The 26,480-nt window shown below is 42.1% G+C and overlaps 1 protein-coding gene across 3 annotated transcripts in view; it reads left to right on the forward strand.

Moving 5' to 3' along the window:
- Positions 1 to 26,480, forward strand: part of HELZ (helicase with zinc finger) — a 197,321-nt gene that overhangs the window by 149,086 nt on the left and 21,755 nt on the right. For all 3 annotated transcript variants that reach the window (XM_066386510.1, XM_066386512.1, XM_066386511.1), the window contains 4 exons: positions 43 to 122; positions 4,873 to 5,449; positions 6,235 to 6,475; positions 7,274 to 7,790. In XM_066386510.1, coding sequence (XP_066242607.1) covers positions 43 to 122; positions 4,873 to 5,449; positions 6,235 to 6,475; positions 7,274 to 7,790 — 1,415 coding nt within the window. The remainder of the gene's footprint in view (positions 1 to 42; positions 123 to 4,872; positions 5,450 to 6,234; positions 6,476 to 7,273; positions 7,791 to 26,480) is intronic.

Raw genomic sequence — 26,480 nt, forward strand, 5'->3', positions numbered from 1 at the left:
CCACTGGATACAATTTATAAGAATTTTAAAATATTTTCTTAGGTAAAAGTGATACAAATAATCCTGGACCTGAAATTAATAAGATTCGAACACCAGAGAAAAAGCCTCCAGAATCAAAACAGGTATGCTGCTTACATTTAGTGAATGCATTGCTCTGATGGGTTTAGTCTGATGGGTCATCCTTGAATCTTAATGTTTAGAAAAAAAAACATTTACCATCTTATGTATATTTTTATGGTTATTGTTTCCCAGTGTCCGGTGGGTCATGTTACCCTTTCCCTCCACCTTTTTTTGGCTACATGATTAATCTATCAGTATACTTTTCTCAATTGTGATTTGGTGATGGACTTGAATTTAAGGACTTTCCATGATACACATTGGTCAATGAAGACACAGCCAGTAGTTGTGTTATTAAAAATTGTCTCAGAATGGGCAGAGCTGAATGGGGAAGGAGGAAGAATGAACTTCCTCAACAGAAGGACTTGACTTTCTCAAGCCCCTCACATACCCTCCCTTGGGGCCACTGTATTCATTGCCTCCTCATCCCTTTGTTCATCTGTTCTCTTGGTTTTTGTGCTTGTCGGGAAAATCACATTATTGGCTGAATTAGTGCCACTGCACATTGATGTTTTCTGATCTCAGGGAACCGGGGGTGGGGCTTTCCCATCTCTACACTCACTTGACTCCCTTTGCCCAGTTTTCTCAGCAGCTCTCATGCCCGATCATCTTCTACCTTCTTGTATCCTTATGGTCGGGAGACGATCTTGCCTTAGACCATTAGCATCAGGGTCTCACCTGGCTAATTTAACACCTTAGACTTACCACTTTGCTTTTTCTTTCTTTTTAAAAAAATTTTTTTTTTATTTTGGTGACAGAGACAGATGGGAGGAGGAGGACAGATAGGGATAGACTGACTGGAAGGGAGAGAGATGAGAAGCATCAACTCTTCATTGCAGCACCTTAGTTGTTCATTGACTGCTTTCTCATATGTTCCTTGACCTGGAGGCTACAGCAGAGTGAGTGACCCCTTACTCAAGCCAGAGACCTTGGGTTCAAGCCAGTGACCTTTGGGCTCAAGCCAGTGACCAGGGGTCATGTCTATGATCCCATGTTCAAGCTGGTGAGCCTGTGCTCAAGCCGGCAACCTTGGGGTCTCAAACCTGGGTCCTCCGCATCCTAGCCTGACACTCTATCTATTGGGCCGCTGCCTGGTCAGGCAACTTACCACTTTTCTGCATCTTTGAACATCCTTACTTCCTTATCACCAGTCTCAGAGAAGGAGTTCCCATTAAAACATATCTCTGCTTCTGGTTGCTCACGGACCTGATTCCTTCTTCTCATTTAGCTTTAGATTCTTTTTACAGTAGTTGCTCGTTCTTCCTCGTTGGCCTATAAGTAAATTGATTGATAGATGGTTTTTTAACACTTTCTTTGATTTTCATCTTCTTTTTTTGTGTGTGTATGTGCGACAGAGGCAGAGAGAGACAGAGAGAGGGACAGATGGGGACAGACAGGAAGAGAGAGAGATGAGAAGCATCAATTCTTTGTTGCAGCACCTTAGTTGTTCATTGGTTGCTTTCTTATATGTGCCTTGACCGGGGGGCTACAGCAGGCTGAGTCACCCCTTGCTCAAGCTCAAGCTGGTGAGCTTTGCTCAAACCAGATGAGCCCACACTTAAGCCAGTGACCTCGGGGTTTCGAACCTGGGTCCTCCGCATCCCAGTCCGATGCTCTGTCCACTGCGCCACCACCTGATCAGGCTGATCTTCATCTTCTTATAGCTACTGGCTAACTTCTCCTTCCCACCCCATCTTTTATTTGCCTCTTAACCACCACAGGCTAGTATCAGGCCTCAACATTTTACCAAAACTGTTGCGTTCGAAGGGACTGAATGTTCTGAACAGGCTTTCGTTGTCATCTTTTGTGACTTTTCTTTGGTGTTTGGCACCACTTTCTACTTCTTTCATCTTAACCGTCTTGTTTCTTTTCAGTTTCTGTGACATACATTTCTACTTCTCACAACTCTTTCTAACATGACCTTCTGTCCCTATTATAAGTTCCTGTCCACCTTCTTCCATCTGTTCCTAGTCCTTAAGTTTGGGTTTTTCAGGGTTCCGTTACTGCCCCCACACTTCCTTTTGCATACTTTGGTTTCTTACTACTAACCAGTCCATTTCTGTGATTTCAAATGCCCGCTGCACAATGACTTCCCAATTTGTATCTCCAACCCCAGCCTTGCTTTAAGCAGCTGCTCTCTGCTTGGTTACTTTTGTCCCAGAAGCAGCTCTGATGCACGGTTTCAGCAGCTGGGAGACTCCGTGCCCGCGGGAGGAGTTGCGTGTGAATGAGGCAGCCAGGGAACTTCTCGGTAGAGGACAAGGTGGCACCGTGGGAGGAGAAGCCCTGCGTGTCTAGGCGGGAGCCGGGAGAAGACACGGTGCGTGGGACGGGGCAGTGGCAGCGGCAGTTGTGATCAGAGGCAGCTTAGGACTAAACCAAGAGCCAGGATTTTAGGTGCTGTTAGAGCAGCTGGAGTCAGGAGGGGTAGTGTCTGTTGTGTCCTGGTTTTAGATTGCTGTTATGAACCTTCCCTGTTAGTAGACTAGGCAGCCTGAGAGACAGGGTTCATCTTCTTTCCCACCCTGATGCTTTGTCCTGTGAAGAACGTTTCCCAGCTTTCCTTGAGTCGGGAACTTAGTGTCAGGAGCAAACCCATCATTTAATTCTGGTAATAGTCATCTCAGACTCCTTCAGACCTCACAGTCTTCTGTCCTGCCTAGCCCATTGCAGCATCATAATCATAAAGTAGCATATCTTGATTTAATTTCTCTGGCAGTGGCCTGACTTCCCGTCCACATGAAAGCCAGAAATGAAGGTGGCAGTTAAAGCAGCAGCTTATCCACAGATAACCTTGATATCTAGTCATGGCCTCCCACATGCAATCAGAGAGTGCATATCAACAGTCCTTGAAAAAGTATACCTCAGTCATTAAAAAGATCAAGATTTAAGGGTCAAATGTTTATTTATACAAGAACCTTAATCAGGTTCAGAGACATTTGTAGAACAGGCATCACAGCAGCTTGGGCTGAGTGGGACAGAGTTGTCGTCCTCCTCGTTTCACTTTCTAGACAATGTGTACACACCTAGTAATCTCAGGGCCTTACTGGCCCAATACAATGACAGTCCACTTGAGCTAGAGATTAGAGATGAGAGTGCACTTGGGGCTTGATTGGCACATTGAAACCCAGCTTCAATTCAGGAACAAGCTACTTATTCCGTGTTCTTGGGAGTGGCCAATTCCATGTCTAATGTGAGAGCTTTGATGAGGCAAATAATCCTCGGTGACTTATGGCCCAGAAGCAGCTCTAGCTCTTGGTTTAGTCTTAAGCTGCCTCTGATCACAACTGCCGCCACCCCGTCCCACACGCAGTGTTTTCTCCCGGCTCCCGCCTAGACACGCAGGACTTCTCCTCCCATGGTGCCAACATTGAAACTTATATGGATACTGATATGCCAAAGCAGCTCATTGTGTGTTTTGACAGAGATGGAAAAGAAAAATTGCTTCTTCCCGCCTTATATTTCATTTTTTATTTTTCACATTGTCACCATTTATGATCAGACTCACACTTCAGAAGGATGACAGTACTCCCTAGCTTACAAACCTTTGGAACTTGTCAGAGCTTACAGGATTACAAAAATGGTTGTACTCAACATCGAATTATTCAAGGTCATGTGTGACGACTGGGCCTTGCAGCTTCCTCCAATGTCAAAAAGGGGGAAACTATATATAAACAAGTGAAGCTATGGCTCTGTGTGCACAGGACTTCTTATGCTCTCCAGATCTGCCGTATTCTTTCTCCTCTCTCCACCTCTGTGTAAGATGTTACCTTAACTGAGAATGCTTCTTCGTTCCTTGGGAAATTGCAGCTCTGTGCAAGATTCAACTCAAATGCCGTAGCTTCTGTGAAACCACTTTTAACTTTCCCAGGATCTCATCGTTGTTTACATGTTGGTATCCTCTGCCGGACTCTCAGGCAGGGCTTAGCAAACTTTTTCTGCAAAAGACCAGATCGTACATCTTCAGGTTCTGTGGGTCATATGGTTTCTGTTGCCACCACTCAGTTCTGTTGATATAGGGAGAAAGCAGACATAGCCAGTGTGTAAAAGAGTAAGCGTGGCTGTGTGCCAGTAAAACCTACGAAGAGCTGTTGTGCCGGAAACGGCCTGGGGGCCAGAGTTGGCCAACCCCTACTGCTCTGAGTCCTCAAGGGTGCAGACTAAATCTTCTGACTGCTTTGTAATCTCCAGCACCAGGCACAATTCCCTTGGCAAACCCTCCAGAAATATTTCTTAAAGAAATAAATGTCATTATTTAATGGCAAAGATCGACAACCAAACTGACTATACAAAGGTGACATGTAAATTATTTATTTGTTCCCTTCAGATTTTTTGAAAAATTAATATAGCTGTCTTTGAAGAAAGAGATATGTAAAAACAATAAAATCAGAAGGAAAGAGCACATTTTAATGATTTATATTAGCAAGAAATAAATGGTTATCTTTGAAGGAAGAAAGTGTGAAATTAAAAGTAATGTTTTTTAAAGGAATTAAAGTAGATATGCTAATAAAATGGCAGTGTCTCTTCTTATGACTCAGATTTAATATGCTGTTTATCTGTTTTATCTTTCCTACCTTAAAAAATACTTATTCCCTAATTTGATTGTCAGAAAGTGATTGATTGGGTACCCCACACTCCTGCTGTTACTGAGAAGAATGTGTGACATCCTTAAGATGTGTTAGGGTTGGGAAAAGGTGGCAAGCCACATGACTCGGATTTTCTGCTGTTAAGAAAGACTTCTTATTTTTTCCCTAGATTGATTTGGAATCAAATCCACAGAACAGAAGTCCTGAATCACGTCCTAGTGTTGTTTATCCCAGTACCAAATTCCATCGCAAAGACCATCTCAACTCGAGACACATAAATCTCCCCCTCCCTGCTCCCCACGCACAGTATGCAATCCCCAGCCGTCATTTTCATCCTCTTCCCCAGCTACCAAGACCCCCATTTCCAATCCCACAGCAGCATGCCTTGCTAACTCAGCAGCAAAATAATTTGCCCGAACAGCCAAATCAGAATCAGATGGCGCCCCAGCCCGGCCAGGTCGCCCAGCAGCAGAATCCATTGAATCCGTTGACTCAGCAGCACCCCCCTCAGCTTTCTCCTGCCTATCAGCCTGGGCTCAACAGTGCTTTTTTTAATAATGCCGTTTCCCATCGACCGCAGTCCCCCCCTGCAGAGGCTGTGGCCCCTGAGCAGCAGCCCCCGCCCATGCTGCAGGAAGGCCCCAGTCCCCTGCGGGCCCTGGCTCAGCCTGGCCCCATTCTTCCATCACACCTCAATAACTTCACCGATGAGAACCCCTCAGGATTGCCTAGAGGGGAGGCTTTGGGTAAGTTCTCCTGTCACTGATGAAGGTGACAAATTCAGAGATTATTTACTTCAAATGACATGTACTGTGCAGTATAAATGTGGATCAGGATTGATTCATTTCTTTAAACAATGCCAGCAAAAATCAGTGTAAAGTGTAATCATCAGAATCTATTTAATCTAGTTCCAGATGCTAAAAAATACTGAGCATCTTGTTCATGCCAGCTAAGAAAGAGTCATCATGGCCCTGGCCGGTTGGCTCAGTGGTAGAGCGTTGGCCTGGTGTGCAGGAGTCCCGGGTTCGATTCCCAGCCAGGGCACACGGGAGAAGCGCCCATCTGCTTCTCCACGCCCCCCCTCCTTCCTCTCTGTCTCTCTCTTCCCCTCCCGCAGCCGAGGCTCCATTGGAGCAAAAAGATGGCCCGGGCGCCGGGGATGGCTCCTTGGTCTCTGCCCCAGGCGCTAGAGTGGCTCTGGTCGTGACAGAGTGACGCCCGGATGGGCAGAGCATCGCCCCCTGGTGGGCGTGCCAGGTGGATCCCGGTCGGGCTCATGCAGGAGTCTGTCTGACTGCCTCCCCATTTCCAGCTTCAGAAAAAAAAAAAGAAAGAAAGAAAGAGTCATCATTATCATTACCATAACTCTGGTTACTTGCAAATTCAGAAAACATTTGCTTTCTCCAAAACTCAAACTATAGCCATTTCTTTGACTTTGTGGAGACAATCTGGTTATAAAGATGCCTGAAAAAAAAGGAACTGGAAGCCCTAAATGTATGAAAACTTAAACTTTTCACAAATGCTTTTGCAGACCGTATGCATGGGAGTGTAGCCCTGGAAACATTAAGGCAGCAGCAAGTGCGGCTACAGCAGTGGAGCGAGCATCACGCCTATCTGAGTCAGGGCAGCATCCCGTACTCACACCATCACCACCCTCACCCGCACCTGCAGCATCTCCCTCAGCCGCCCCTCGGGCTGCACCAGCAGCCAGTGAGGGCGGACTGGAAGCTACCCAGCAGCGCTGAAGGGGAAACTGAAACAACAGACTCAAGGTATTTCAGCAGCTACCACCAGCCTCTGGAACAAGACTCACCCGTTTTTTTCCTTTCTTTCTTAAATGTTGTCTTTTTGGCCTCAAGTTGTAATACTGTCCCAAAGAAATTGGATGCTGGCCTTCTGCGCATATGCTACACAGTTCTATTGTTGGCCCTAAAATACAGAAATACAGTTTATGTAAATCTAGGCTTGGACAGTCTGCCGTGGACTTTAAATTAATGTGGTCCTTTTCTTTGTGGTCTCTTCTGAAAAGAAGCATACCATCCTACTCAGTAGTATTTTTTTCGTACTCAGTAGTAATACTTACAAAGAACGAATGAAGACAGCAGTAAATTAGTGATTAAAAGTGAAAAATTATGAATTTATTATTTTTTTTCTAGTAGCACAGAATTCTACCTTCTTTTAACTACAGGTATTTGAGTGTTTACTGCTGACTCTAAACTTGTTTTTATGGCCAGTGTCACATGAATGCATCGATGTGTTTCCTAATCCCTGATGAACAAGGTCCACCGTTATGGTGAATTTCTGTCACTGCCAGTTATCAAAGGCATGTAGTGACAAGGACAGTGTTTTTTATACAGAGGGAAAAGAAAGAAATCAGGTACCTGGACATGTATAGTGTCTTCAGTTCAGAATCTGTTCAGTGTTAATGCTTATATTTGAGATGAATAAATGTTTGTTCAAGTTATGTGTTATGATTTTGCTTATAGAAATCACATACGCAGTTGACCACGCTCTCCTTAATGTGACGGAGCCTTTCTTTTGTTCTCTCCTGTTTCATTGGCTTTGTGTAGGTTTCAGGACTTACTCAGAGAGCTGTCCAGTCGTGAACAGAGTGAAGCACGGGAACTGGCTGAAATGCCACCACCTCAGTCAAGACTTCTGCAGTACAGACAAATCCAGGCCAGGAGCCCACCAGCAGTCCCATCCCCCCCCTCCAGTACAGACCACGGTAGCCACTTTTCTAACTTCAATGACAGCAGCAGAGACGTTGAAGTAGCCAACAGCCCGGCATTTCCACAGCGTCTGCCACCCCAGATATTCAGCTCACCTTTCTCATTGCCATCTGAACACCTTGCCCCTCCTCCCTTGAAATACCTGGCACCTGACGGAGCATGGACTTTTGCTAACTTACAACAGAATCCCCTGATGGGGCCGGGTTTTCCCTATGGCCTACCTCCACTGCCTCACAGGCCACCGCAGAACCCTTTTGTACAGATTCAGAATCATCAACATGCTATTGGTCAAGAGCCATTTCACCCACTGTCATCTCGAACAGTATCTTCTTCTTCGCTCCCGAGCTTAGAAGAGGTAAATGCCTTTCTTTTACGTTTTAAAATCTTTTTTGGGGGTTAGCGATTATGAAAAAAATCAGTATTTATTGATTTGATAATAGTGGACAGGTCTTCTTGAATTTAATAGTCTATTAAAGCTGATCTTTTCTTGGAATTTAATCCTTACCCCTTAGTGGGATATTCCGGACTTTTTATTTATTTATTTAAAATTTTTTATTTTTAATTTTTATTTTTTTTTACAGAGGCAGAGAGAGAGTCAGGGAGAGGGATAGACAGGAACAGATAGGAATGGAGAGATGAGAAGCATCAATCATTAGTTTTTCATTGCACATGCAACACCTTAGTTTGTTCATTGATTGCTTTCTCATATGTGCCTTGACCGCGGGCCTTCAGCAGACTGAGTAACCCTTTGCTTGAGCCAGTGACCTTGGGTTCAAGCTTTTGCTCAAACCAGATGAGCCCGCGCTCAAGCTGGCGACCTCGGGGTCTCGAACCTGGGTCCTCGGTATCCCAGGCCCATGCTCTACCCACTGTGCCACCGCCTGGTCTTTTTAGAATGGTTATTATCATTGAAACATGAAGCCCCTTAGAGTGTTTTATTGTTGTTTTGGAACATTTCACGTCTGACTGATTTGAGGAGTAGCTTAGTCCTATCTAATCTGGGGCAATGTTTTTATTTGTTGTTGTTGTTTTTTGTATTTTTCTTAAGTGAGAAGCAGGGAGTTAGAGTGACAGACTCCCACATGTCTGTGGGAGAACCCAACTGGAAACCACCCGGCATGCTCACCAGGGGGCGATGCTCTGCCCATCTGAGTGTTTCTCCGCAGCAACTGGAACCATTCTAGCGCCTGAGGCAGAGGCCATGGAGCCATCCTCAGTTCCCGGGCCAACTTTGCTCCAGTGGAGCCTTGGCTGCAGGAGGGAAAGAGAGAAACAGAGAGAAAGGAGAGGGAGAAGGGTGGAGAAGCAGATGGGAGCTTCTCCTGTGTGTCCTAGCTGGGAATCAAACCTGGGGCAATGTTTTTTAGTGGTTTATCTTTTTGTTTAAGTTAGATTTGTTAATTATGATACAAATTTGTTAACTAGAGCGTTCTGTGGAGGCTGGCTTTCTCTTCCAGGGCCAGTTCCAAGTTCTGTCCTCTTTCTCCTGTGGCTAGTTGTGGTGATTTCTTAAAGGCAGTTGATATAGAAGGATACTGTGATTTTCAAATGTCAGAATAAACAATGTTGAACAGAGAATTGACTATTCAACTAAGCATTTTAAGATACATTGAGTTTTTATCTGAAACTACTTAGATATTTCCAGAGAGCATCACTGATAAGAAAATCTCAGTAAATCCAGTAAAACTTCCAAAATGGTACTATTTGGTGTAGACTAGAAAAACTTGCTGAGCTCTTTAAGCTCTGATAGATTTTTTTGTGGCTACTTTAGGACATTTTTATACAGACTTGCCATCTATAGGTATAGTTTGTTCTTCCTTTCCAATCTGGATGCATTTTATTATTTTTTCTTGCCTAATTGCCCTTGCCAGAACCTCTAGTATAATGTTTAGGGTGTATATGTAGTAAAATTAGAGAAAAGCAAGTATATATAGGGTGAGTTATCCAAACCTACTTCTGTTACTGATTTCTGATTTCATTCCATTGTGGTTGGGGAACATATTTTTAAGACTTTAACCTTTTCAAATTTATTGAGACTTGTTTCATGGCCCAACATATGGTCTGTCCTGGAGACTGTTTCAGGTGGAGGGACTGGGGTCAATTAAAATACCACAAGCTCACGGTTCTTACGGTGAGATTTGAGATTTCCTGGCTTTTCTTTTTTTTTTTTTTTAATTTATTAATTTTTTTTTAAAATTTATTCATTTTATAGAGGAGAGGGAGAGAGAGAGAGAGAGAGGAGAGACAGAGAGAAGGGGGGAGGAGCTGGAAGCATCAACTCTCATATGTGTCTTGACCAGGCAAGCCCAGGGTTTCGAACCGGCGACCTCAGCATTTCCAGGTCGACGCTTCATCCACTGCGCCACCACAGGCCAGGCCTGGTTTTTCTTGATTAGGTGCTCCCTTGGTTGCTGCAAGCTTTAGTTTCCCAAATTCCAAGAAAGCAGATTGCGGGAATTTTGCCAGTTTTTTCTAAGGTCTTTTCAAGTTTTGTACTTTACAAAAAAATGCTGATTACTGAATAATGGACTTTAATCATTGGTCTATTTGTTCCTTAGTTTTGGAAGTCAGTTCTTTGCACCCTTGAGCTCTTAACATTTGATATTGCTGTTTAGCTATGAGTATATGAGTAAGTACCTTCAATTGTCGTTGGGTTCTTTTTTCTTTTTTTCTTTTTTTTTTTTCAGAGACAGAGTCAGAGAGATAGATAGATAGGGACAGACAGACAGGAACAGAGAGAGATGAGAAGTATTAATCATCAATTTTTTGTTGCAACACCTTAATTGTTCATTGATTGCTTTCTCATATGTGCCTTGACCGCAAGCCTTCAGCAAAGTGAGTGACCCCTTGCTCGAGCCAGCGACCTTGGGCTCAAGCTGGTGAGCTTTTTGTTCAACCAGATGAGCCCACGCTCAAGCTGGTGACCTTGGGGTCTTGAACCTGGGTCCTCCGCATCCCAGTCCGATGCTCTATCCACTGCGCCACCGCCTGGTCAGGCTGTCTTTGGGTTCTTTGAGTGAAATTATTTTTCCAAAAACAGTGATCGCCTTTATTTTGAGGCATGAGATTCACAAATGATGACTAACTTGCAACACTGAAAAATACCTTGACAAGGAAAATACTATTTTTACCACATTGCAGGTTTTGATGTTCTCAGTGCATTAGGGGAACTTTTGTGTGTCGTCGTACAAAGTGATTTTGTATGAGTCATCTTACAAAACGAATGGTTTATGTGCTTGCTGTTTTTTTCCAGCCTTTTAAAATAACTTCTTTAACATTAACAATACAGAAAAATGTCTTATTTTCCTCCCTACTGTGAGTTCTTTTATTGCTAGAAACCTTGGTAACCAGATTACTCTTATGTGGGATGAGAACATGTAGCTGTTAGTTTAACAGCTTGAATTGGAGAGGGTCTTTCATATTACGGTTTTTCTTTTTTATAATATTTCCATTTTCTTTTTTTTTTTTTTTGGTATTTTTCTGAAGTTGGAAACAGGGAGGCAGTCAGACAGTCCCGCATGCGCCCAACCGGGATCTACCAGGCACGCCCACCAGGGGGCGATGCCCTGTCCATCTGGGCCGTTGCTCTGTTGCAACCAGAGCCATTCTAGCGCCTGAGGCAGAGGCCATAGAGCCATCCCCAGCACCCGGGCCAACTTTGCTCCAATGGAGCCTTGGCTACAGGAGGGGAAGAGAGAGACAGAGAGGAAGGAGAGGGGGAGGGTTGGAGAAGCAGATGGCGCTTCTCCTGTGTGCCCTGGCTGGGAATCAAACCCGGGACTCCTGCACGCCAGGCCGACGCTCTACCACTGAGCCAACTGGCCAGGGCCTCCATTTTCTTTTGACAGATGAAGTACATGGTCAGTATGGAAAATGGAAAAGTTAGAGAAATTATTTTCAATTTCACTATGCAAAGTCTGCTACTGTAACATTTAGCTTTTCAGAATATTCATATTGAACGTGTGGGGATGAATGGTGTGAGGCTGCATGTTGGGGAAACCTGGAACAGCTTTTCCTCAGGTGTGGTGCTCAGGTACGTCACTGTGTGAAACCTTGCTTCCCGCCTCAGCTCTCCCCCTGGGTCGAGACACCCAAAATGGAGACTTGATCCTATTGTATAACATTTTTGCTACTTAAAATTTTTAGAGTATTCTCATTTGCATGCTTAACACCATGGGTTTTTGTTTATCTTTCTCAAATGTAGCAAAGCACGGATTCTCAACTGCCTGGAGGAGGCAGACCCTGTGTCTGGTCGTGGTGCCCACAGCCTCTCCCACTCCTGCTTGGTTCCTGGTGTGAGGGGCGAGGGCCAAGGTGCCCGCCTTCCCTGGGCCAGTTTATAGACGATTCCAGTCGTCTTCATACTCTTTATTATGTTATTGTAGGCTCACTAAATAGAATAATAGCTTTCTTATCAAGTGCCTACTTCTTTATAATAGCGCTGTATCATCCTTCCATTTCTGCTGACAGCTGTGGAGGTGGGGAGGTGAGATGCAAAGAGAAACAATAAAAGTTAGTTCTTGGCTTCTGAGCTTCCAATGGTTCAGCTTCGCTTAATTTTGGCATGATCCAGAACTTTTCCTTGGGTTGTTTTTCCCTGTATGAGCTTATTCACCTGGTGTAATAACTTAATGATGTAGCCTCTGAGTAACATGCAAGTCTTTAAGTTTATACTGAGATCTGTTTCTGGACATTGTATTTTTATCCGCACCTATCTGTTTCCTTACTAGGTTTTGTAATATTCTAATTTAACACTGTAAAGTCTCGCTTACTCCTCTTTTTTCTTCCAGTTTCAGTATGTGTGTTTGGGGTGGGGAGGATATTCTGTGGTTTTTCTACTAGGAGTTGAGACTACCTTTTTGAACTCTTCCCCTTCTCTCACCAAAAAGAAAGCCTTTCTTGGGTTTTAATTTGGATTACATTAAATATATAGCTTTGAATTGGGGAATTTTGTCCCTATAATTTTTGTGGGTTTTTTTTGGTAGCAGAACAGAGAGAGTCAGAGAGAGGGATAGATAGGGACAGACAGGAAGGGAGCGAGATGAGAAACATCAATTCTTCCTTGCGTCTCCTTAGTTGTTCATTGATTGCTTTCTCATATGTGCCTTGACTGGGGGGCTACAGCAGACTGAGTGACCCCTTGCTTGAGCCAGCGACCTTGGGCTCAAGCTGGTGAGCCTTGCTCAAACCAGATGGGCCCGCACTCAAGCTGGCGACCTCGGGGTCTCGAACCTGGGTCCTCCGCATCCCAGTCAGACGCTCTATCCAGTGCGTCACCGCCTGGTCAGGCTGTCCCTGTAAATATTTTAAACCTCTCATTTAGAAATTGGTACAATCTTCAGTATTTTATTTTTTTTATTCCCTCTTCCCTTCCCTCCCGTTTTTATTTGTTTTTTGAATATTCATCTGTAAAGTCTGGAGCGTCTTCCTTTCAATAAATTTACTCTTAGGTTGACTTTTTCTTGTTTTGTTACTATTATTTTGTATTTTTCTGAAGTTGGAAATGGGGAGGCAGTCAGACTCCCGCATGCGCCTGATCAGGATCCACCCAGCATGCCCACCAGGGGGCGATGCTCTGCTCATCTGGGGCCTTGCTCTGTTGCATCCAGAGCCATTCTAGCGCCCGAGGCAGAGGCCATAGAGCCATCCTCAGCGCCTGGGCCAACTTCGCTCCAATGGAGCCTTGGCTGCGGGAGGGGAAGAGAGAGACAGAGAGGAAGGAGAGGGGGAGGGGTGGAGAACTAGATGGGCGCTTCTCCTGTGTGCCCTGGCCGGGAACCGAACCCGGGACTCCCGCACGCCAGGCCGATGCTCTACCACTGAGCCAACCAGTCAGGGCCTACTTTTTCTTGTTTTTGGTTATGAACAAAGACCTTTTTATTTCTCATTATACTTCCCAGTCATTTAATCTTGAGAGAGAAGTCCTCACTCTTCCTAAGTGGGTATTATTTTACCACGTTAAAAAACTTTCATTTAACACAAAACCAGCAATGCCAATACTGGTGCAGAGCAAAGCTTTGGCCATTTAAGATGGGCTTCATCATGAAATAGTTAGAATAAAAGTGCTTATAAATAATACATAGAAAGAAAATTTCAAAGCATCACCATAAAAGTCTAGGATTAGTTTAGGAAGCTGCAGGGTTTGTTGTTGCAGTGGTTCTGTTGTTGTGGTGCTTTATAATGAGGATGGGATGCTTATAAATCAGTAATTTTGATCACCTTTCAATAAGTCAATATTGCCTGACTGGTGGTGGCACAGTGGATAGAGCGGCAACCTAAGGTCCCAGGTTTGAAACTCCGAGGTCACTAGCTTGAGTGCAAGGTTGCTGTCTTGAGCATGAGATCATTGACATGATCCCATGGTCACTGGCAGGAGCCCAAAGGTCGCTGGCTTGAGCCCAAGGTCACTGGCTTGAGTAAGGGGTCACTGGCTCAGCCTGAGCCCCCCAGTCAAGGCACATATGAGAAGCAATCAGTGAACAAATAAGGTACCACAGCTATGAGTTGATGCTTCTCATCTCCTTTCTTTCTTTCTTCCCTTCCTCCCTCCCTCCCTCCCTCCTTTTCTTCCCTCCTTCTTTTCTTTCTATCTCTTTCTAAAATAAAGAAAGAAATTAACATTGACTTATCTCAGAGATGACACGTATGCCTCTGTGATGTATCCGTTTTGAAATAGTTCTCATCTATATATCTTGGCTTTCGAATAAAAGACAATTTTGACCTATCTGTTCATTTTCAGGGTTTCCTTCAAGATAGCTCTAGTTTTGAAATTAGTTGATAGTTTTGATTTTAATACTGTTGTCTAATCATCCACTGCCTTTTATGGAGCAAAGTATTGCAAAAATGTAGCTTGAAGTTTATATTTCTGGCTGATTGACATATTCTGTCTATTGTGACTTTAGAAGTGAATGGTGACAGCTCATGACTTGTGTTGTCTAACCAGGTGGTAATATTGCTATCTTCTCAGAGACATCATTAGTATATAGTATCTGATAAACCATCTAATACACATAACAGACAGTGATCAACAAATTAGTAAATTAGACCTCTATTCATGCTTAAATTATCAAAGCTAATCATTTAAATGAACTGCTCTGTTTTAATTAAAGTTTCTGGCACCATACTAATGAGACTTGGAATTTTCACTAGAGCATTTAGCTCTTCCTTAGATTAGCTTTGATAGTATTATTATAAATAGAGCCCTAATTAATTCAGTTGCTAACCTTTTCCCCAGTTATTTATTGATATATACACATGTGAAATAGCTTGCTAACCTCATATATTACAGACATACCTTATAATACAGTGGTGAGCAAATTATAAATTTCTATTTAAACTGACAATTTCAATTTAATAATAGAAATTTGTATGCTGTTCATTTAGATTTTTCTTATTATATGGATTTTGAAATTTTAGCATTTTATATTTTTAAAGACTTTATTCATTTTAGAGAGGAGAGAGAGAGAGAGAGAGAGAGAGAGAGAGAGGAAGAAAGAGAATGAAGGGGGGGAGGGAGGAGGAGGAAGCATCAACTCCCATATGTCTCTTGACCAGCAAGCCCAGGGTTTCAAAACGGCGACCTCAGCATTCCAGGTCTACAGTTTATCCACTGCGCCACCGCAGGTCAGGCTAAGCATTATGTTTTGATATTTAGTAAAAGATATTAGCGGTAGACTTAGGAAATAATGATCATATGTTTAGCAACATAACAATTTCACAGTTTAACATAAGAATATATATAAACACATACACATATGTGGAGTTGAACCCACTCTGACAGGGTAGGATGAGCCTTTAAGCAGTAAGAAATGAAATTATTTAAGACTCAAAGACTCTAAATTAAACCTGAGTGTCAGGGTTGCCACCATTGGTAGGGTTGCCATTTACAAGTGAAGGAACAGTCTGGTTGGCAGGTGATGTATGTAGAGAATAGTCTCTTATGAGAAAACTAAGAACTGGGCAAAACAATGGGAAACAACAAATGGTCATGAAATAAGAAAAGGCCTGAGCTGTGGTGACGTAGTTGATAGAGTGTTGACCCGGAACGCTGAGGTCGCCAGATCGAAACCCCGGGCTTCCCTATCAAGGCACATATCAGAAGCAATCAATGAACAACTAAAGTGAAACAACTATGCTTTCACCCTCTCTCTAAAAACCAATAAATAAAATCTTTAAAAAAAGAAAGAAAGAAAGAAGAAGGGAAGGAAAGTATTACTTATCTCTTTAAACAACCTAGGGGCCCACACGGCTGAAGTGTAGGTGGAAATATAACAGGTATTCTCTGACAGAAATAGTTTTTTTTGTAGGAAAGGGATCTTTTTCTAAACATTTTGTGTTGGAGCCCTTGTCTTTCCAGTGTACTTCATAGAAAGTTCCCTCTGTTGGGGAGGGGGGGCAGGAATCAAATTTTAAACTCATTGCCCAGATGTATTTTATTAAAGTCAATTAGCATGCTCTGTAGTTTTTTTAATTTAAATAACTTAATTAGGCTAGTATATATCATGAATTTCTGTAACAAATACATCAAATTGTTGATGATTGTTAAAGTTGGTGATGGATTATGTTTGTATATTTTAATAATGAACAGTTAAAATTTATTCTCATTGACAAAGGCATTGATTTATTGAAGATTTTTATTTTTATTTTTATTTTTTTATTTTTATTTTTTTCTGAAGCTGGAAATGGGGAGAGACAGTCAGACAGACTCCCGCATGCGCCCGACCAGGATCCACCCGGCACGCCCACCAGGGGCTAAGCTCTGCCCACCAGGGGGCGATGCTCTGCCCCTCCGGGGTGTCGCTCTGCTGTGACCAGAGCTACTCTAGCGCCTGGGGCAGAGGCCAAGGAGCCATCCCCAGCGCCCGGGCCATCTTTGCTCCAATGGAGCCTTGGCTGCGGGAGGGGAAGAGAGAGACAGAGAGGAAGGGGGGGGGTGGAGAAGCAATTGGGCGCCTCTCCTATGTGCCCTGGCCGGGAATCAAACCCGGGTCCCCCGCACGCCAGGCCAACGCTCTACCGCTGAGCCAACTGGCCAGGGCCATTGAAGATTTTAAAAGCTATAATTTGGAACTAGAGTGAGGCCTTGAAGATTATTTATTCTATGTACTCTGTCTCTCTCTCTTTTAAAGTGAGAGGAGAGGAGATAGACCCAGATTCACCTAGCAACTACCATCTGAGGCTGATGCTTGAATCAACTGAGCTATCTTTAGCACCTGAGGCTGACTCTTGGGCCAGCTGAGCTATCCTCAGTGCCTGGGCTGATGCTCAGACCAACCAAGCCACTGTCTGCAGGAGGGGAAGGAGAGAAGGGTCGGGGGAGGGGGAGAGAAGCAGTTGGTCACTTCTCGTGTGCCCTGACCAGGGATCAAACCTGGGACATCCACATGCCAGGCCAATGCTCTATCCACTGAGGAAACCAGCCAGGGCCACATCCTCCTTTTTAAAGGGAACCAAGGCACTGAGGTAGTGAAAGGAATTGCAGCTTAAGTAGGTACTAAGTAAAATGACTTCCGAGTCCTATGCTGTTTTTGGAATGTCACACTGTTCTTCAGGTCTTTATGCCATGAGTAAGATTCATTCCTGGAAAATGAAAAATGATTGCAATTATATGAAGCAGATGTGGGGGAAAGCCAAATTATGTTCTTGGGACTAAAGAATTAAATCTGCATTGTATGGAGTTTTTCTATTTGGGATGTGGGGGGATGGTGGTGGAGAAGAGAGAGATGGTTCATTTAAGGATTCTTTTTTTTTCTTTTTTTTGTGGCAGAGACAGAGTCAGAGAGAGGGACAGATAGGGACAGAGAGACAGGAAGGAAGAGAGATGAGAAACATCAGTTCTTTCATTGCGGTTCCTTAGTTGTTCATTGATTGATTTCTCATATGTGCCTTGACTGGGGGGGCTACAGAAGACCAAGTGACCCCTTGCTCGAGTCAGCGACCTTGGGCTCAAGCTGGTGAGCCTTGCTCTAACCAGATGAGCCTGCGCTCAAGCTGGCAACCTTGGGGTCTCAAACCTGGGTCCTCCATGTCCCAGTCCAATGCTCTATCCACTGCGCCACCGCCTGGTCAGGACATTTTAGGATTCTTGATTCTTAAAAGCTAGCCTATGGCCCTGGCCAGTTGGCTTAGCAGTAGAGCATCGGCCCAGCTTGTGGAAGTCCCGGATTCAATTCCCAGCCAGAGCACAGAGAAGCACCCATCTGCTTCTTTACCCTTCCCCCTCTCCTTCCTCTCTATCTCTCTCTTCCCTTCTCACAGCCAAGGCTCCATTGGAGCAAAGTTGGCCCCGGCGCTGAGGATGGCTCCATGGCCTCTGCTTCAGGTGCTAGAATGGCTCTGGTGGCAACGAAGTAATGCCCCAGATGGGCAGAGCATCGCCCCCTGGTGGGCGTGCCGGGTGGATCCAGTCAGGCACATACAGGAGTCTGATTGACTCCCTGCTTCTAACTTGGGGGGTGGGGGTGGAGGGAAGCTAGCCTGTTCTAGCTGCTAAATATTTGACTGCTCAGATGATTAATTTAAAGACCTCAAATGCCAGAAAATTAACGCTAATGTATTTCATTTCTAAATGTTTTTAAAACAAAAAATTTCGGGCATTACCTTGTTTTTTAAAGCTGGAAAATTTTTTAAGTTGTGATAATTATGATTCTCAAAGAAAATACAGGTAGTTATGAGTTGAAGGGAAACTTCTATGAATTATTTTAATTCCTACTTAAACTGGCATTTTCTCATTGTAAGAGGTGTTTTGTGGTCTATAATTGATAACTTGTCTCTTTCATATTTAGGGAGAGTAAACAAGAGCCAGATAGATTCAAAGTAGCTCAAGATGGCACAGCAGTGAATCTGACATTTCTCTGTTAGGTATAATACTGCATTCATTCTAGTAATACCTTGTGTTTGGATTTAGGAAAATTATATTGTTTAGTGGAACAATACTCTCGCTTGTGAGATACTTTAAGTGGTATTTTTCTTTATTTAGACCTAAATGGATTTTAATGCAGTTTGCTACAAAGCCACATTAATTTCAGTATACCTTTCTTTTAAGAAACACAAAACAAAACCCAGAAACAAATGTACTGTGATCTTAGAATTTAAGATAATTGTTTGCTTTTGTTATTATGATTGAATAGTATGAACTTAATGTGACATTAAAGCTGTTTTAAAATTTCTTTTAATGCATTTTATTTTAAAAATAATTATTTAAAAATAATATTAAGGAAATAGGGAGAGTGTCATAATTTTCTAGGTAAGAGATGAGTGTAGCTTGGATTATGGTGTAGCAGTGGAGATGGTGAGGAATAGAGAAATTGAAAATCTACTTGTAAGGTAAAACCTACAAGAATTCCTGATGGACTGGGTTTGTTTTGAAGTGAAATGCAATGAAATAAAATATTTTCTTTCCAGTGGCTACATGTCTGTTCCTTAATAGCCACATGTGGCCAGGAGCCACCTTCTTGAATACTGCAGATTCAGACCTTCTTCATTGTCATGGGAAAGTCTTTTGGACAGCATTGCTCTAGATCAGGAATCTCATGGCACACATCAACTAATTACTAAAGTTCTGCAGCACACCAAAAGATAAATTTTTTTGTTGATTGGACCAAAAAAAAAAGGTATAATTTTGATTCATTCACACTGGATGGCTATTACTGTGTTGGCTGTTGTCATTTTTAAATTTGACAGTCTAAGGGGAAAAGAGGTTTGTGCCTTTGACGAAATAGGTATAAAAATTCCTGCAGCACACCTGTTGAAAATTGCTGCTCTAGGTAAAGACTCAGTCTCAGACCCTTCATTCAGATCTTTGGAATTGTCTATTATTTCTTTGCTAATTTCTTACCATTTCTGTTTCTCATTTTCTTTTTTTTTTTTGTATTTTTCTGAAGCTGGAAACGGGGAGAGACAGTCAGACAGACTCCCGCATGCGCCCGACCGGGATCCACCCGGCACGCCCACCAGGGGCGAAGCTCTGCCCACCAGGGGGCGATACTCTGCCCCTCTGGGGCGTTGCTCTGCCGCGACCAGAGCCACTCTAGCGCCTGGGGCAGAGGCCAAGGAGCCATCCCCAGCGCCCGGGCCATCTTTGCTCCAATGGAGCCTTGGCTGCGGGAGGGGAAGAGAGAGACAGAGAGGAAGGGGGGTGGTGGAGAAGCAAATGGGCGCTTCTCCTATGTGCCCTGGCCGGGAATCAAACCCGGGTCCCCTGCATGCCAGGCCGACGCTCTACCGCTGAGCCAACCGGCCAGGGCCGGGGACTTTTTAATGCTTGAATCCTCCTGGGCCCTGGGGAGGAATGCCTGGGCAGAGCAGCCATCCCCCTTTCCCAGTACAGACCTCAGTGATCCCTCTAATTTTATGCCTCCTTCTTCCTTCATTTCCCATTTTGACTAGTGTTTCTGAGGCCTGAGCCTTTGTGGAGTTCTGCAAGGATGGGGGGTGTTAATTCCCCTCTTAAAGTGAGGGATTACGCTTACCAAAACAGAACAAAACAACCTCATAGACAGAACAGTATGGTGGTGACCAGAGGGAAAGGGGAAAGGAGGAGGTAGTAGAAGGTAAAGGGGAAGAAATGGTGATGGAGGGAGACTTGACTTGAGGTGGTGGACACACAACACAATCTACAGATGATGTATTACAGAATTGTACATCTAAAACCTATATAATTTTATTAACTGATGTCACCCCAATAAATTCACCTAGAAAGTATTTCCTTCTTGGCTGGGAGCTACAACTCCATCCTTCTTCCACAGACGCCATTCCTCTAGAAAAGTTCCAGAAATGTGTCCTTTCTTGTTGGCTACTCATCCAGTCTTGATTGTTATACTTTTTATTTATTTACTTATTATTTTAGTGGGGTCTTGGGCCAGTCCCCACCAATAACTGGGAATCATACCTTTGAAAAAATAGTGTTATAAATTTATCAAGTACTTTTTAATAGATTATGTTTCACAAACCTATAGACAATACTGTTGCAAACTACAGTTTATTCATCACACGTTTCCTGGCTTGCTAATATTGGTCACTTTTAATCTTTCAATGGTACTCTTCTTTCTTCCTTCTAGTTGCTTCCTAGGTAACTCTGTACTTCTCTACAGACTGGAGCACGTTGGTTTAAACATAAGATGGTAATCTTATGGGAGCTAAATTGAAACAATAGAATCCAAGAGTGTTTTATAGTCAAAATTTTCTTCTTCATATCTTGGAAAAATTAAATAGAAAATAAGGCATTTGTTCAACACGCAGCTTTTAATTCTCTTGTCAAATATCTGGTGAGGACTTTTAGTAGGTATATCAGGTGCTAGAAGTACATAATAAGTAAGAGCTAGGTTCTGCCCCAGAATCTTTGCATGTTCTTTACATTTTAATTTAGGTCAAGGTTATACTGCCTCACTGATCACCTTGGATCACACAAATCTAGGCCTAAACAAATTCAGGCTGATAACATTGTAAGATTAAGAGAGCATGTGAGCATCTCAAAAAAATTAATTTTGTTAGTGAACCAATAAACCTTTATGCTGTAAGAAAATTTATAGTTGAATAAGATATAAAACAATGAAACTTAGTTGTGTTTTAGACCATTAAATTTTATGTCATTGTGAAAAATTATAAATACCTAAATACCCCAGATACGGTTTAACTCAGAGAGCACAGGCTGTTGATGCAGCTTTGGTCAGAGTGGGGAAATATTTTATTTTTTTGAAAGAAGAAAATAAATCATGAGTTCATACGGACATTTCCAAATCAAATAAAGGATTATGAGATTGTTTGTTTTTAAAAGAAAGAGGTTTTTTTTTTAAAAAAAAAAATATTTATTTTAGAGAAGAGAGAGAGAGAGAGAAGGGGGAAGAGCAGGGAGCATCAACTCTCATATGTGCCTTGATCAGCAAGCCCAGGGTTTCGAACTGGCGACCTCAGCATTCAGGTCAACACTTTATCCACTGTGCCACCACAGGTCGGGCCTGAATTATAGGGTTTTCAACATTTGTATATTCTCTTTTATACTGAAATCATGGTTTCTAATGAATGACTAACAACTACTTATTGGCTTTATCTAAATGTGTATACCTACACATAGATGATAGATAGGTAGGTAGATAGATATAGATAGATAGATGTTAGACATGTATATATGTATGTGTGTATATATATAATAGTTGTTTTATAATAACAATAATGAATTTAAGTTACAATAAATACAGTTGAAGATATTTTTGTGGTTCACTTTGTCCTAAGGCTATGTCCTATAGATATTTACTTCAAATACTGGATTGTAAAGGCACTTGAAATAAATTTTTTATTATTTTGCCCATTATAGTGCCCATTTGATAAATATTTGAGTTTCTATTTGTTTTTAATTTTTAAGGATTATGTTATTGAAATCTAATTTTGATTTTAAAAAGTATCTAATAGTATATGGTCCTAAAGTTCAAATTATAGAACAAGCAATATTCACAGAAGAATATTCCATTTCTATTCTCTCCCCCAGCTCATCACATCCCCCTATAGATAACCAGTTATGATTTTTAGTTCAACCTCTGATTATTTCTTTTTTGAAAAGGTAAGGGAATATTTGTATGTACACGTTTCTCCCTTTCATGAATAAAAAGCAGTGTATTACACGTATTTTTTACCTGGGTAGATCGGTGCTCATCCACAGCAGTACATGGGAATCTTCCTTACTCCTTTGCAGCAACGCAGTGTTTTCTTTACGTGGCTCCACCACAGTCATTTCACTGGCCTGCTGGTGATGGGCATTTGGGTTGCTCCCCGTCCTTCAGTGAATAATAGCCTTATGCAAAATCAAAGAGGTTTGTTTACGTGAGATTAAAAAAATCTATGAGCCTGACTGGGCGGTGGTGCAGTGGATAGAGCATCGGACTGGGATGTGAAACACCCAGGTTCGAGACCCCGAGGTCACCAGCTTGAGCCCAAGGTTGCTGGCTCGAGCAAGGGGTTACTCAGTCTGCTGAAGGCCTGCGGTTAAGGCACATATGAGAAAGCAATTGATGAACAATTAAGGTGTTGCAACGGCAAAGAAAAACTAATGATTGATGCTTCTCATCTCTCCATTTCCTGTCTGTCCCTGTCTATCCCTCTGTCTGACTCTCTCTCTGTCTCTGTTAAAAAAAAAAATCTATGAACAGTTTTTTATACAAGCTATTGACTTTTAAAACTGAGGATTTTAAAATAATTATTGATTTGTTTAAAAATAACACACCCATTACTTATTAACATAATTTTTTATGAAAATAACTATTTTACAAAACAAAAATAATCTCATGAGAAAAGTGCCATTTTTTCATAGTTTTGCAAATCTAATGCAGTATGTTATTTTAGTTGCAGTTTATTAAGAAAATTTCCATCATACAGGTATGTACCTAAAAGGGAATTTTAATAGCTTTTTCTTTAATAGGTAATTCTTTGCTACTACACAATTGGTAGTTTCTTAAAGATTAGTTGCAATAATTGTTGCAATATGGAATCAAAAATTCCACTGCGGTAGCCTCAGTCACAACAAAATCCTGCATGAGCCAGCACTTTTCAGGGAGGGGATCCATCCTTGTCAGGTGGAGCTATGGGGTTAGGGGGTGGGGCCAAGCTTCTTTGCCTTTTTATCTCTTCTGTCTTCTTGCCCCTCCAAATAGGTAAAGAAAAAGTGCCACCAAATTACACAATCTTGAAGAGAAAGGGTCATCTCAACTTGCTCTATATGGCCAACATTACTTTGATACCAAAACTAGACAGAGACAGTACAAAAAAGAGAAAACTAGAAACTGGTATTTGTGAACAGTGATACAGATAACCTCAATAAAACAATAGCAAATTGAATTTGGCAATATATACAATGACCGTGTTAAGGCTTATTCCTAGAATGCAGGGCTAGTCCAGTATTTGAAAATAAATCAGTGAAACCCACCGTACTAACAGTCTAAAGAGAAAACCCACATAATTATATCAATAGATAACAACAACAACAACAAAAATTCCACACCAATTGGACAAAACACAACATCCACTCATAAAAACTCTTGGAAAACTAGAAACATAAGGGAAATTCCTTAACCTGTTAAAGGTTAACTTATAAACATCTTACAGCAACCATCAGACCGAATGATAGAGACTGAATGCTTTCTCTCTTAAGATTAGGAACAAGGTTAGATGTCCACTGTCAACACTCCTGTTCCACATTGTGCTGGAGTCTTAGCTAGTGCAGTATGGTAAGAAAAAATAATAAAGGGCATAGAGATTGGAAAGGAAGAAATAAAGCTGTCCCTGTTCACAGATAACGTGATTGCCAATGTAGAAAAACTCAAAAGAATCTACCCAGAAAACTAACCAACAAAAATTCTATAACTAATGTGAATTTACAAGCTTTCAAAATGTAAGGTCAGACCCACACAAATCCTTCGCATTTCTCTAACTAGCATTGTACAATTGGAAAACCACACATAAAAGCCACCATTACTATAGCTCAAAGAAAAATGAATTACCTAGGTATAAATTTAACAAAACCTTATAGGATCTGTATGTTGAAAACTATAAAACTTGCTAAAATGTAATTTATTTGGTATATACATTATTTTATTCGGGTGTCATCAAGATTTCCTGCTTGTACTCAAATTTCCTTTGAGTACATATTCTAAAGTAGCAAATCATATTTTTATACCTCATCTGTGTTATATGAATAGATGTACCAGTAGACTTATACAGTGTGTCTGTAAAGTCATGGTGCACTTTTGACTGGTCACAGGAAAGCAACAAAAGACGATAGAAATGTGAAATCTGCACCAAATAAAAGGAAAACTCTCCCAGTTTCATACCTATTCAGTGCAGTTCAATGTGGGCTCATGCACAGATTTTTTAGGGCTCCTTAGGTAGCTATCTCGTATAGCCTCTACAGACTCGTCACTGACTGATGGCCTACCAGAACGGGGTTTCTCCACCAAACTGCCAATTTCCTTCAACTTCAATATAAAAGAAAATAATATTCAATTAAACTTTTTAGAAAATGTGTCACTTTTATCTTAGAAACTGAAAAACAAAACAAAACATATCTTCATTATCCCACCGAGTAATGTTATTCCTATGTGGTAGCGCTTCATTATAAACACGCCGATATTCACGTTGCACTTTGGTCACGGATTCGAATTTAGCGAGCCACAGAACATACTGAACTTTCCTCTGTACCATCCACATCTCGACTGGCATGGCCGTGGGCTGCTACACTGTATACACGGTATTACGTCGTCATCTGTGCATGCGCACATGCTGCCACATCATCCTACAGAAACTGGGAGGATTTTCCTTTTATTTGGTGCAGATTTCACATTTCAACAAAAGACATTTCTATCGTCTTTTATTGCTTTCCTGTGACCAGTCAAAAGTGCATCATGACTTTACGAACACACTGTATATACTTATGAAACCTTCAATTTTATCTAAATTGAAGAATATAAAAACAATTTTAAGTTTTGGTTCTTTCTATAACAGAAAGCATCAGTCATATTCATAATGTGATTTGGAATTGAATTTCATATTTCAGGAACACATTCATCTTCGTCAGTAGCGACTTAGAAGCTGTTATAAACATGTGACAGTATTTCCACACGTTCTTCTGTGCCTGTCAACTGTGTGTTGTTGGGTTTTTTTGTTGTTGTTTTTTTCAGTTTCTAAGATAAAAGTGACACATTTTCTAAAAAGTTTAATTGAATATTATTTTCTTTTATATGAGCCTTCTCTTGCTTTCTGATTTTTAGTTTTCTTCATTTAAGCCTTGTGGTTCATAGATCTTTTCATTGAAGAAAAGGTATTTGTTTATGCTGCTGGTGTATATATGTTAATTATTTAATGATAAGGGGCTTATAACATTAATACCTGAAATTCCTGAGTGAATTTAGTGTTCTGTATCACCAGGGCATTTGATGATTACAACCTGTTCTCTGAGGCCATAGCAGACATTTGTTTTACACTTACGTATTCACACATAAAGACTTGAGAATGTGATCCCTACAGACTGTGCCTGGGTTGAACACTCAGGGAGAAGCACTTCATTTTGCTTCTGTGAGCTGATCATCTTCATAACAAACGATAAAAAAACAAAGATGTACTGCATAAGCTGTTGAGATCCGTCACTAGGGATTGCCTGGCCTTAGGGAGCAAAGAGCAGTTGAGAAAGGTTGGCTGTTCTGTTCAGCCCCTGCTATGATGACCTAGACAAAGAAATCTCAAATGTGCTGATGAGTTAGGATGATAATATTCTGGAAAACCAGAGTCGAATTCAGAATGATCTTGAACATTGGGGGGAAATTGCCTTTAAAGCAGAGCAAAATTAAAGGTGAATGTAGATACAATTTCTAGAGACAGAACAACAATAAAAATATAGGGGAGGCCCTGGCCGGTTGGCTCAGCGGTAGAGCGTCGGCCTGGCATGCGGGGGTCCCGGTTTCGATTCCCGGCCAGGGCACATAGGAGAGGCGCCCATTTGCTTCTTCACCCCCACCTCCTTCCTCTCTGTCTCTCTCTTCCCCTCCCGCAGCCAAGGCTCCATTGGAGCAAAGATGGCCCGGGTGCTGGGGATGGCTCCTTGGCCTCTGCCCCAGGCGCTAGAGTGGCTCTGGTCGTGGCAGAGCATTGCCCCTGGTGGGCGTGCCGGGTGGATCCCAGTTGGGCGCATGCGGGAGTCTGTCTGACTGTCTCTCCCCGTTTCCAGCTTCAGAAGAAATAAAAAATATATATATTATATTTCATATATATTATATATATATGAAAAGGAATTGACTGGATGGAAGTATTATTGTGCTTTCCCTTCCAATAGCGAAACTTCGGGAATGTGGAAACTGCCTGGGCTTTCATTTAATAGCGAGAGCTGCTCTCCTTCCGACCTTTCCTGTCAGCACAGGGACAGCCAGTCCAGGCCACTCCCTTCCCTGGTTTATGTTCTAGTGGTCTGTCTGGGATGCCTTACCCTCACAGGGCTTGCACCACCATTTCCCCCATTTAATTGGCCTGACACTATTTGCTTATGCTTAGATTTCCCAAAAGCATCCTG

This window comes from Saccopteryx leptura, chromosome 5 (assembly GCF_036850995.1).
Source record: "Saccopteryx leptura isolate mSacLep1 chromosome 5, mSacLep1_pri_phased_curated, whole genome shotgun sequence".
Taxonomy (NCBI): domain Eukaryota; kingdom Metazoa; phylum Chordata; class Mammalia; order Chiroptera; family Emballonuridae; genus Saccopteryx; species Saccopteryx leptura.